Raw genomic sequence first — 12,795 nt, forward strand, 5'->3', positions numbered from 1 at the left:
CTCCATCGTGGTTTGATTCATTCATTCAGTTTGTCTTTATTCATGCTGTTATGTTTTCAGTCAATCGCATATTAAATAGCTAGTTATATATTCATTTACCCTTTCAGGCCTTATTCATGATTGAATTATTTGATTGAATATGATGTTTATGATTAATGTCTGTATCCATTGGCTGTAACCACCTCCTTTCTTCATTATTTCTCGAAAATGATTTAACAGACTGGGACACTCAAACTGATAGACAGGAAGAAACACATCTTCAAGATGGCTCAGGGTGTTTACATTGCTCCAGAAAAGATTGAGAATACATTAGTTAGGAACCCACTGATCCAACAAGTCTTTGTCTATGGGGACAGCACTAAGGTGAGAAGAGTGTTGATGATGATGATGATGATGATGATGACGATGATGATAATGGTGATGATGATGATGATGATGATGATGGTGGTGATGATGATAATGATGATGATAATGATGATAATGATGATGATGATGATGATGATGATGATGATGGTAATGATGATGATGATGATGATGATGATGATGATGATGATGATGATGATGATGATGATATTGATGATAATGATGATGATGATGATGATGGTGATGATGATAATGATGTTGATGATGATAATGATGATGATGATGGTAATGATAATGATGATGATGATGATGATGGTGATGGTGATGGCCGTGATGATGATGATGGTAGTGGTGGTGGTGGTGATGATGATTTATCCACACTGTGCTGCACTCGACCCAGGTGAGGTAAATGGGTACCGGCAGGAAGAAATTCCTCAAAAAGCTGTGCGCACAAGAATCGCTAGACGATCTTAGCCGGGGTAATAAAGGAGCGCCTTGAGCACCTAGCAAGGTGGATACGTGCACTATACAAATCCTATATTATTTTTTTTTTATGATGATGATGGTGATTGTGATGATGATGGTGATGATGATGGTAGTGGTGGTGATGACGATGATGATGATGATGATGGTAGTGGTGGTGATGATGATAATGATTTTGATGATGATGATGATGATGGTAGTGGTTGTGATGATGATAATGATGATAATGATGATGATGATGATGATGATGGTAGTGGTGGTGATGAAGATGATGATCTTGTTATTAATGATAACTTACTTTATCTCTGCTAGGTCTTGTTTAGAACACGTTTGATAATTTCTAATATGCTGATTCAGAAAATATTCGTCTAGATAATAAAACCATTGTCCTTTGTTTTATAGGCTAATCTTGTTGGTATCGTGGTTCCTGATCCAGAATCATTTCCTGCATTCGCAGCTAAGGCTGGGGTGAAGGGCTCATTCTCTGAAATTTGTCAAAACGAGGTAAAATACTATACTGATTTCCTAGTTATGAATTTAATAATCTTAAAGTAATTGTAGGAAATTACTGATTTATATAATCGTCGTTACTCTCTGTCCGAACCTGTACTGTATTTTGGACACGAGGATGGTTAGTGTAACCGTTCATAGAGATTTTGCAGATGAAGATATCACGTTTGGTCTATGTACTGTTTGCCCCCATTTAGTGACATGATATTTTGCACGCGATTGCAACGTCGCTAAAGTCCCTTTCACAGTTGGTGGTACTACTGCCTACAACCGACCAGAATCGCAATGGTTGTAAGCTGTCGCATCACCAATTGTGAAAGGGGCCTAATATTCGCAAGGCACGACCAATTTTAAAAGCCCTATGGCTTCATCATTCTCCAGGTCAAACGGTTTCTTAATGAATAGTGATATGTTGTTACTTGATATTTGCTGAGGTAAATTATTTCAGTTTCAATTCAAATTAATAACACGTTCGATTCTTTTGCATGTGCATAATAAAAAATTTTGAAAACAGGGTGTGGCTGTACCTTAACTGTTAAAGGAGAATGAAACCTTTGAACACGTAGGCTTGTGTCAAAACAGATAAATCTAAAAAACAGATCAACGAAAGTTTGAGAAAAATCGGACAAATAATGAGAAAGTTATGAGCATTTGAACATTGTGATCACTAATGCCATGGAGATCCTCATATTGGCAATGCGACAAAGATGTGTGATGTCACTTGTGAACAACTCTACCCATTACTTTAGTATATATTTCACTTAAACTGCCTCTTTTATCACATTTATCAGTAGATCATGTGTTCTTTCTAGAGGAGGGCATGTAATACAGATTTTTAAAAATACATCATGGATAAAGAGTTTGTATCACCTAAGAAAAAGCAAATAGAGACATTTTGGGGATTATTTTAGAGTCCATCTAAGGGAAAGTTGTTCACATACATGTATGACATCACACATCCTTGTCGCATTGCCAATGGGAAGATCTCTATGACATTAGTGATTGCAATATTCAAATGCTCATAACTTTCTCATAATCTGTCCGATTTTTCTCAAACTTTCTTTGTTCTTATTCTTTGATTTTTCTGTTTCAACACAAGCTTATTTGTTCCAAAGGTTTCATTCCCCTTTAAGTTTCTACGTTAAATTCATTGGAGGCCCGCTACGGAATTGACATATGAATGACCCATTCTCCCAAACCTGTCCTATCGTCATCAACCGCCAAAACGGTCTGCCTCCAAATATATTAGACGATGATGACAAAATCACTGCTAGGGCCTGTTTTTATGTTGCAACTTTAAACCTTCCCGTTTAGAAAGATGCAAAGTCTTCCCTATTTACATCAAGACCAACATGTAGTTTGATATTTAAGAATTGAAAGTTGTGAAACCTATTTTACATCTAAGGACTTACGACAAACACCATCCTATGAGGAGATTCTACAATTCTTCTTTTTTATTTTGGTGTGCTTCTTCCTCATTCAAACAGAAAGCGAAAGATGCGCTCCTTGCATGGCTCCAGGAGTACGGAAGGAGAAAAGGTCTCCTTGGTTTCGAGGAAATGAAGGATATACGGCTCCATGATGAACCCTTCACAGAACAGAATGGTTTACTAACACCATCTCTCAAAAACAAGAGACCAGATATCGCCAAGGCGTTCGGAGACGAGATCAGAGATATGTACACCACTCTTGAATGATCTGTTGCGCGTGCGCGACTTGTTGGTGTGTTTGTGTTTTGTGCCAGAGTTAAATGCAGTATTGGAGAGAGAGAGAGGAGGGGGGGGGGGTAGATAGACATTAAGAATAGTTGAGAGAGGGGTTGAGATCGAGGAAGGGAGAGGGGTAGATGGAGGAAGGGAGAGGGGGAGATAGGAGAGAGACAGATGTAGAGAGGGAGATAGAGATGGAGATACAGACATGCAGACGGACATATAGGGAAGGGGAAATAGGAGGGGTAGACAGGAGAGAGACAAAAACAGAGAGAGAGGGAGAGAGAGAATTAAAGAGGTGAGTAGTGAGTAGGCAGCTGACATGTGAACAATTTAGAGAGAGGTGGGGAGAGAGGGAGAGAGAGAAAGAAAGAAAGAAAGAGGGGAGAGCATTAGAGAGATGATTTGTGATGCATTATTGTGTGCTTCTTTCATATATGCGTGTGGGTGGGTGTTTATGTGAGTGTGGGTGAGGGTGCGCGTGTGTGTGAGAGAGAGAGAGAGAGGGGAGGAGGGAGGTGACTATACAAATGGTGATATGAAAATAGCCTTAAGTGTACAAGTGTATATTTTTTTGTAGATATACAAATGTAAATATGGTCAAAAGGATTATAGACCAGTCGAAAGAGACAGTTTAACAAATTTATAGACAGCTGAATGAAAACAATAATAATGTTTAAAAGTTTACCAAAGTCAATGAAGTAAGAAATATGCAACAATACAATGCAAAAGTTTTAATGAGTACAGTGAATATTGATAACGGATATTTTTTTGTCTGCTTATGTGCTGCAATGGGAGTTGGTTTAAAATGAAAATATAACTGAAATAATATCAGGTTTTGTCCGTACCTCATTTTATTACATAAAAGGGAGGTCTCACCTGCGAAGCAGAGTGAGACTATAGGCGCCGCTTTTCCGACGGCGGTGGCGACGGCGGCGGCGGCGGCGGCGGCGTCAACATCAAATCTTAACCTGAGGTTAAGTTTTTGAAATCACATCATAACTTAGAAAGTATATGGACCTAGTTCATGAAACTTGGCCATAAGGTTAATCAAGTATTACTGAACATCCTATTAAAGTTTCATGTCACATGACCAAGGTCAAAGGTCATTTAGGGTCAATGAACTTAGACCATGTTGGAGGAATCAACATTGAAATCTTAACCTGAGGTTAAGTTTTTGAAATGTCATCATAACTTAGAAAATATATGGACCTAGTTCATGAAACTTGGACATAAGGTTAATCAAGTATCACTGAATATCCTGCATGAGTTTCACGTCACATGACCAAGGTCAAAGGTCATTTAGGGTCAATGAACTTTGGCCGAATTGGGGATATCTGTTGAATTCCCATCATAACTTTGAAAGTTTATGGATCTGATTCATGAAACTTGGACATAATAGTAATCAAGCATCACTGAATATTTTGTGCAAGTTTCAGGTCTCATGATTAAGGTCAAAGGTCATTTAGGGTCAATGAACTTTGGCCAAATCGGGGGTATCTGTTGAATTACCATCATAACTTTGAAAGTTTATTAGTCTAGTTCATTAAACTTGGACATATGAGTAATCAAATATCACTGAACATCCTGTGCGCGTGTCAGGTCACATGACCAAGGTCAAAGGTCAATGAACTTTGGCCGAAGTGGGTGTATCAGTTGAATTACCATCAAAACTTTGAAAGTTTATGGATCTGATTCATGAAACTTGTACATAAGAGTAATCAAGCATCACTGAACATCCTGTTCGAGTTTCAGGTCACATGATCAAGGTCATGTAAGGTCAATGAACTTTGGCCATGTTGGGGTTTTTTGTTGAATAACCATCATCTCTCTGTAAGTTTATTGGTCTAGTTCATAAAAAGTGGACATAAGAGTAACCATGTATCACTGAACATCTTGTGCGAGTTAGAGTAGTATTCAAAGTCAGCACTGCTGCTATATTGAACCGCGTGATGCAGGTGAGACGGCCAGAGGCATTCCACTTGTTACATAAAAGGGAGGACTAGCACCAGAAGAATTAGTCAATGAAGAGCAATGTAGTTATGTTTTTAGGGTAAGAGGTAATAAATACTGTGTAATGAAATAAAAATAATGCGAGACCAAAATAACAGTTTTTGTATTCATCATTAGTTTGTTTACATTTTGGTACACATCTTAATCCGGTTTCCAATGTGTGAAATATGGAGACATTGGTATTAATTAAAAGGGACCAGTATTTGAAGAGTATATGGACCCACCCGTGGTGTGTGGTACTTTGGAAGAGCCGTGGTGTAGTGGTTCTGACTCTCACCTTGAAAACAGAGGGTTGTGTGTTCGAATCACACCGCGGTCTAGCGTCCTTTGGCAAGGCGTTAATCCTCACTTTGCCACTCTCAACCCAGGTGCTAAATGGGTACCCGGTAAGATGCGAAAGCCAATGTAGTATGCCTAGCAATCGAGTCTTGGAACTCTTGTAGGAATGCTCCCCAGGGAGTGGAGAAGGTGCATACACTGTATGCGGGCTTGCAAGTATCCGATGACCGGGTTAATGATATGCTGTAAAGCGCTTTCTGCCATTTTGGGAAAAGCGCTTTATAAAAAATAGCTATTATTATTTGTTCAAATTTCCACAAGAGTACATTTCAGTGTACAATTCAAACAAGATACTGCATGTCTATATTTTAGCAAACGTTTCCATCATTCAAATCCCTCCCTGCTTTTAAGGGGAATTCACTATCATGAAATACAAATATATAAATTTGTAAATGTATTCAAGTATCATTTACTGATTCAGGTTTATATCACACTATCGTTTCTTGTTTGGTATTCTTCATTTATAAAACCCTTTAAAATATAAATATCGTGCCTTTGTATACTAATCTGTATATATTTCTACTTCACGTAATTTGATAGACCTAACATAACACTTCCCGCCCTTTCACACGGTAAAATTCGTAATTTGAATGATGATTCCAGTGAAAAATAAAGCTCATGACGAATTTTTAGTATGTGTCAAACCAAACTAGAACATGATTAGAATCATGAACGCTAATCACAATCACGAAATCAAATTCTACTCCCGAGGTGAATTCCAATCAAGTTTCACTCAAATTACGAATTTGACGTGTGAAAGGCGTGACTTCCAAAACATCTTTTAGGGGGCGGAGCTTACGTGACCTTTCAAGCACTTCCGTAGATAATACAATTGTCATGCACTCATCGTAGTTTTTATTTGCCATGTAGTGCTTTGATTGACAAGTCACCAAGGGCACATACCGCCTTCGCTCGGGAATTCGAATTCAAATCACAGTTTTCGAGTGAGCGTGTGAAAGATCCGATGATTCTAAAGACGAATTGCAATCATTATTACAATGATGATTCAAAATTCACGTGTGAAAAGGCCCTTTGATACTTTATGTCAAGCCCAACACTATTTAATCTGGGATCCGGTCTTTCGGTTCGGAAATCAGTCAAGATTTCGCCTTAATTCATGTATTTCGCGCGGTCACCTCAAAACAGGTTTAAAGATATTTTGAAATGTGAAATACAGTAAACAAACAATCTGTTCTATAAAATTATTATATATATTCATATATATACATTTTTTCTCAGACGCAGCTTATTAACTCAGGGCGATATAATATTCATATTCAACTGTATAGGCTGATGATCGACCAGTGCATCGACGCACTGTGAACGCACCGTTACTATTTCCTCGCAGAAATATAATATACCATGAACAAATAGCTATTATATGTTTAAGTGCCATACGGGTATTTACTGCCTTACTACCGTAACTCATTGTATTGATGAAATTGACACAAAGTGGTTTCCCAAGAGGACCAGACCTCGAGGTGTTAGAATTACACCCTAGAGATTGAAAAATAAGGAGCGTATAATGGCAACCATATATAGCTTTTATAATCCACAGAGGCGGCGTTATTACTAACATCAATTATTTAACACGGCTGTTATTACCACCAGTGTTATTTCTAACGCCATAGCTCTAATTATGGAGTCATTTAACACCAAATATTTACTACCGATGACATTACCTACACGAAGGATTTAACACAGGCTTTATTATTCAGACCAAAGTTATATAGCTTCGGTGTTGTTTTTACACCAAAGATTTAACATCGGTGTTATGAATAGCACAACAGTTTTAACACTGGTATTATTATTTACACAAATGATTTTAAGGTGTTAATATTTGCACCAAACAATTAGCACCGGTGTTATTAATTAACCAAGTATACAACACCGATGTTAACTGCGGTGTTATTTCTAACGTAAATATTGAACATTGTTTATCAGGGTTCCGTTCTCCCGTAACACAAGTATAAACGATTGATTGTACTTTTGATCATTCTGTACGACTTATTGTAATTATACAAATATTCAATGTTTATGAGTGCGATTTTCCGAATATTACATGAGCGTGCAAGTTGAAACAGTCTATATCCTTCATCTATTGTGACGTCAGCGCACAGTGTGTAAAATATGCACAGGTCATAATGCGCACAAATATAATTGTGGAACGTCCTTATTAATGTTACATAGGTTATGTAGATTCAAATCAGTGATTAGTCAATACGCCTTCACATGACCATAGCTGCGAGGATTGCATTTGTTATATTTTAAGTTCTGACGTCACCTCAGTGAATATAACTGCGTTGCATTGTCAATTTCGGCGTTATATTCACTAAGGTGACTTCACTCGCTGCTTACAATATATAATACAACAGATATTGCCTGGTCTATTTCTTTAATAAATAACATTTCAACTCCCCTCCGAAGCTTTATTTTTTCCTCGGGAGAGATTTTTTTATTTTCCCTCAGCGCTGCGCGCTTCGGGCAAAATATGAATCCTTGTGAAAAATATAAATCCGTCGGGGAGAGGAAATGTTATATTAAAACTCTAGGTATACAATGTCTGTACAATATTTGTTCATACAATTGGAATTCAATGTACATGATAATCTGTGAAGTATGTGAATAATTACGTAATCACTTCCCTGAAATCTTTATTTTTTCAGAATGGTTGCAAAATTAAAGTAACTTAAAAGGATATCGTTACAAAAACTTTTTCTTGACTCGTTTACTTGATATGTTCTATTCATTGCCATTGTATGTTCCATTAAAAAAAAACATTGTTTGAATGTTTGTAAATAAACTTTAAGGAATCTTGACGAATTATTGTTGAGAAATTTAGTAGTCATTATTTTGTGAGAAATAATGGACCAAGAGTAGAATGAGAGTGGGGGTTTTCATTATGATCATTGTTCAGAAAACATATATTATGATCGTATTGATAAGCAAACTTATATGAATGGTACCTTGTATAATAGAATAAAGGGTTCAATTAATGTTTCAATTTTGTTAAAAACATCAAGTACAAATGCAAGCTGTGTTAACACCGATTTCAAACCGATAGAACAAGAAGAATGATATGTCTACCTCAAAACGAGATGTGTTGAATAAAAAACGTGTTTTTCAGTTACCCGTCAGATATCCGAATATTATTAAAGATTGATTACAGCATTCGATAAATTCATTTGACACACCCAGTAAACTAATCAAATAGAGCACTTCATTGAGTCTCCATTGGTCAAGAGTTGCTTTGATGAGTGCGGCATGCCCAGAGACAAAAAATGACCAATCATTGAAGTCTATTACGTAACGTGGTCTTTTGTCTCCCAGTCTCACCCCGCCTAACTGCCCGAGCCCCTTCCCCTGCTTCTCCATTCGCGTGGTGAGAGGCGGAGACGAAGGATCGAGTTATGTAATACCCTCCTCATTGATTGGGTCATGTTCGCTGTCTTTGATCACGCCCACTGGAGAAACTCTCGACCAATCACGTCTCGTGGACAGTTCACCTATAAGGGGGTCAATCAGATATAAAGTAGAGTAAAATAGATGTTGTTGTTTTGTTTCTACGGTGCTTATACAACTACTGTTCATATAAAATAACATGACACTCATTATTTTAGAAGGTGTATATTTTTACACAAAACTCTTTAAGCGTGATCTGTTTTATGAAATGCGCAATAAAAGAACAACAAAAAATAGTTTGGGAAAGTGTCTATTTATAGGACAAGTCCACCCCAACAAAAAGTTGATTTGAAAAAAAGGAGAAAAATCCAACAGGCAAAACACTGCAAATTTGATGACGTCACCCACTCACTATTTCTTTTGTATTTTATTGTATGAAATATTCTAATTTTCTCCTCCTTGTTAAGTGAAACAAAGTTTCATTTCTCCCTGAACATGTGGAATTACCATTGTTTTAACAGTTTATGGTTAAGTTAAGTTGGTCCTTCTTGTCAAATCTGTAAAAATTGAAATATTGTATTATTCAAACAATTAAAAAACAAAAGAAATAGTGAGTGATGGACATCATCGACTCTCTCATTTGCATGTCACTGACTTGTGCATTTAATTGTTTTGTGAAAAATAAGCGAAACTTAAAAATGTCATAACTTTCTTATTTTACATCCGATTTCGATGAACTTTGCAGCGTTATGTTTGTTTGATTTTTCTCTATCGATTCAAATCAACAATTTTCTGGGGTGGACTTGACCTTTAACAACTTGCAATTACACTGACAGAGCAATGGTAAGTGCAAATAACAGTGAATTATAGAAAAGAACAACAAAAATGATTCAACAACAAAATGACAGTTTTTATAGTTTAGTGCTATTTAAATAATCTGTCCAAGATAAGAAAGAAAAAAAATAATCGATAGGCCTAAATTTAAAAGTGTATTGGAAATGGAAGTGCTATGGAGAGGACTTGATTTATGATCTCGTTACGGTTTAAAGAAAAAAAATGCGTTGGCCGGGAATCGAACCCGGTCAATTGCTTGGAAGGCAACTATGCTAACCACTATACCACCAACACTTTGTACAGGAGGAGGAAAATTTTTACAAGGTTCAATCGGATTGGATCCGTATCTATGGCAACCAGTAACTGAATGATAAGTCCCAGATTGCAATTCAGAATAGTCACAGGAAGTGAAGATCGTGGAATCTCTGCAGAAAAAATTATGAATAAAGGATATCAACTGTTACGATACTGCAACAAATAACAAAGAAGATGTAATTTAAATTCCCCTTTTTTTATTACAGGAAATAATTATACATAAAATAAAACAAATAATGATCTTACATAAATCTCTTGAAGTGTCCGATGTAAAATCCCGAAGTGATGATGCTATATCCAAGTAATAATCCAAATGATAAAAATCCCAGTTGACTGGCGAAAATTCACAATGATGGCGATGATGAAACTGATGTTGAAGTCCGATGAATAATAAGAGTCACTGCAACGAGTTGAAATGTCCGTGAAGACGATGTTGATGATGATTAACAGTCAATTTCAGCAATCCATGGGTTGAAACGTGTTCATTGAACAGGTTGATGATGTTGATGAGAACTGATAATTTCTCTCTCAAAATAACTGCAAACAGTTCATTGATGCATAAACTGCTCTGATCTGATCTGGTGAAGTGATCTCATATGATGTGATGTGATCTCCTGCTCTCATATGATGTGATGGTGTGATGATGTCCTTAAAGAAACTGCAGCTATATATACTAAGTTTCAACTAATCTAGAAGCTTCTAAAAAATGTCACCACCATAGAAGGTTCTAACACCTTCTTCCAAAAGAACATTCTCCTATAATGGAGCAGTCAAAAATCCAGAAGACTCTTGAATGACCTCATTGAAATCAACAGTGTCAATAACATAGCTAAGCCTATTGTTCCTAATCTCTATTCAGAAATAACAATACAACTCCTTGGCCTTTAAATAGGCAAGGCCTGCATAATAAAAAGACATTCCTGAATGTTCTTTACAATTCTTGGCCATCCTTAAAGGGAACAACTAATAGATGAATGTAATTGCTTTTAAAATTCTTTTACAATTATTCTTATATATAACACCTCCCCCACCGGGGAAAAGAAAGCTTTACCGTAGTAAAGGTTTCTTTAAGATTAATTTTTCTTTTAACTGTTCAAAGTCATCTTGATAAATCATTTACAGTTATCGTGTACAAAGATATAGTACTTAACGAACATGTTAAAATAAATGAACATCAAAAATGTTTTCTTCAAATGACACACTTGGTCAAAATCATGAATAATTTCACTTTTCATACTCTTGATAGAGCATCAGCAATTACATTATTCTTTCCCTTTATGTGTACAATTTTCAAAGGGAATGGTTGGAGCATTAGGCTCCATCTATACAGTCTTTGATTCTTTGTTTTGAATTTCTCCAAAAACACAAGAGGATTGTGATCTGTATAGACTGTAATCTCTCCATTGGTTAGATACACCTCAAACTGCTGAAGGGCTAGTACGAGACTCAGGGCCTCTTTTTCAATAGTTGAGTATTTCTTTTGAAACCGATTGAGTTTCTTAGAGAAGTAGCACACTGGTTTTTCGATGCCTTCTTCGTCTTCTTGGAGCAATACTGCTCCTACTCCAACATCACAAGCATCAATTGCTACTTTGAATGGCTTTGTGAAGTTTGGAGCTACCAAAATAGGCTCATTCACCAAAATGGCCTTTAATTTCTCAAATGATCTTTGACATTCGTCAGACCAAACATACTTCACTTTTGCCTTCAGCAGGTTTGTCAGAGGACTAACCACAGTACTGTAATTTGGAACAAATTTCCTGTAGAAGCCACTCATACCTAAGAATCTGAGCAATTCTTTCTTAGTTGTGGGAATTGGGAAGTCTAAGATAGCTTGTATCTTGGCTTCTCTTGGTAGCACTTGCCCTTGACCAACCACATGACCAAGATATGTGACCTTTGCCTTGGCAAATTCACTTTTCATCAGATTCACTACTAGATTGGCTTTGTCCAGTCTGTCAAACAGTGCTCGCAAATGATTCAGATGATCATTCCAAGTATCACTGTATACTAGGATGTCGTCAATGTATACGACACAATTGTCAAGTCCGGCAATCACTTGATTTGTCAACCTTTGGAAGGTTGCTGGTGCATTTTTCATTCCAAAAGGCATGACTTTGCATTGAAACAAGCCTTCAGGTGTAACAAAGGCTGATATCTCTTTGGCTCGGTCAGTCAGTGGCACTTGCCAATATCCTTTAAGCAAGTCTATCTTTGTGATATAGGCAGAATTTCCAACCCTATCAATACAATCTTCTAACCTAGGAATTGGATACGAGTCAGTCTTAGTTACTGCATTTACCTTTCGGTAATCAATGCAAAATCTCTGAGAGCCGTCTGGCTTTGGAACCATTACAATGGGAGAACTCCAACTACTCTGACTCGGTTCGATTATGTCATTATCTAACATAAACTGTATTTCATTATTCACCATTTCCAACTTGCTTGGATTGAGCCTATAAGGATTCTGTTTGATAGGTCTTACATCACCTATGTCTACGTCATGTACAGTTAAAGGTGTACGACCTGGTTTGTCTTTACACACATTTTCATATTCTCTTAACAGGCCAGATATATCATTTCTCTGATCTTCAGGCAGGTGTTTTAATGCCTCATCCATGTTTTCTAACATCTCTGAGTTAGACAACTTTACACCACATGGTTCGTTCTTGGATACATCTGTATAAGACAATTCATTATCTGTCTTTCCATGGTATTCTTCTTCATGAACATCTACATGTTTTTCTTCTTCTTTAACCTGTGTTGTACCTATTGGCTGACTAGCCTCTCGCTCAAAGTATTCTTTTAACATGTTTACATGACAAAC

The 12,795-nt window shown here is 36.8% G+C and overlaps 1 protein-coding gene and 1 non-coding gene across 2 annotated transcripts in view; one reads left to right on the top strand and one right to left on the bottom strand.

Moving 5' to 3' along the window:
• Nucleotides 1-3,148, top strand: part of LOC121431735 (long-chain-fatty-acid--CoA ligase 5-like) — a 44,800-nt gene extending 41,652 nt beyond the window's left edge. Inside the window, exons 17-19 of the mRNA XM_041629423.1 lie at nucleotides 220-363; nucleotides 1,249-1,350; nucleotides 2,844-3,148. Of these exons, the coding sequence (XP_041485357.1) occupies nucleotides 220-363; nucleotides 1,249-1,350; nucleotides 2,844-3,053 (456 nt within the window). The 3' untranslated portion in view covers nucleotides 3,054-3,148. The remainder of the gene's footprint in view (nucleotides 1-219; nucleotides 364-1,248; nucleotides 1,351-2,843) is intronic.
• A 6,728-nt stretch (nucleotides 3,149-9,876) lies between these two features.
• On the bottom strand, nucleotides 9,877-9,947 carry TRNAG-UCC. Its single transcript has one exon. It is a non-coding gene; the product is annotated as a tRNA-Gly (tRNA).
• Nucleotides 9,948-12,795: the final 2,848 nt, after the last annotated feature.

Source organism: Lytechinus variegatus, chromosome 18, assembly GCF_018143015.1.
Source record: "Lytechinus variegatus isolate NC3 chromosome 18, Lvar_3.0, whole genome shotgun sequence".
NCBI lineage: Eukaryota > Metazoa > Echinodermata > Echinoidea > Temnopleuroida > Toxopneustidae > Lytechinus > Lytechinus variegatus.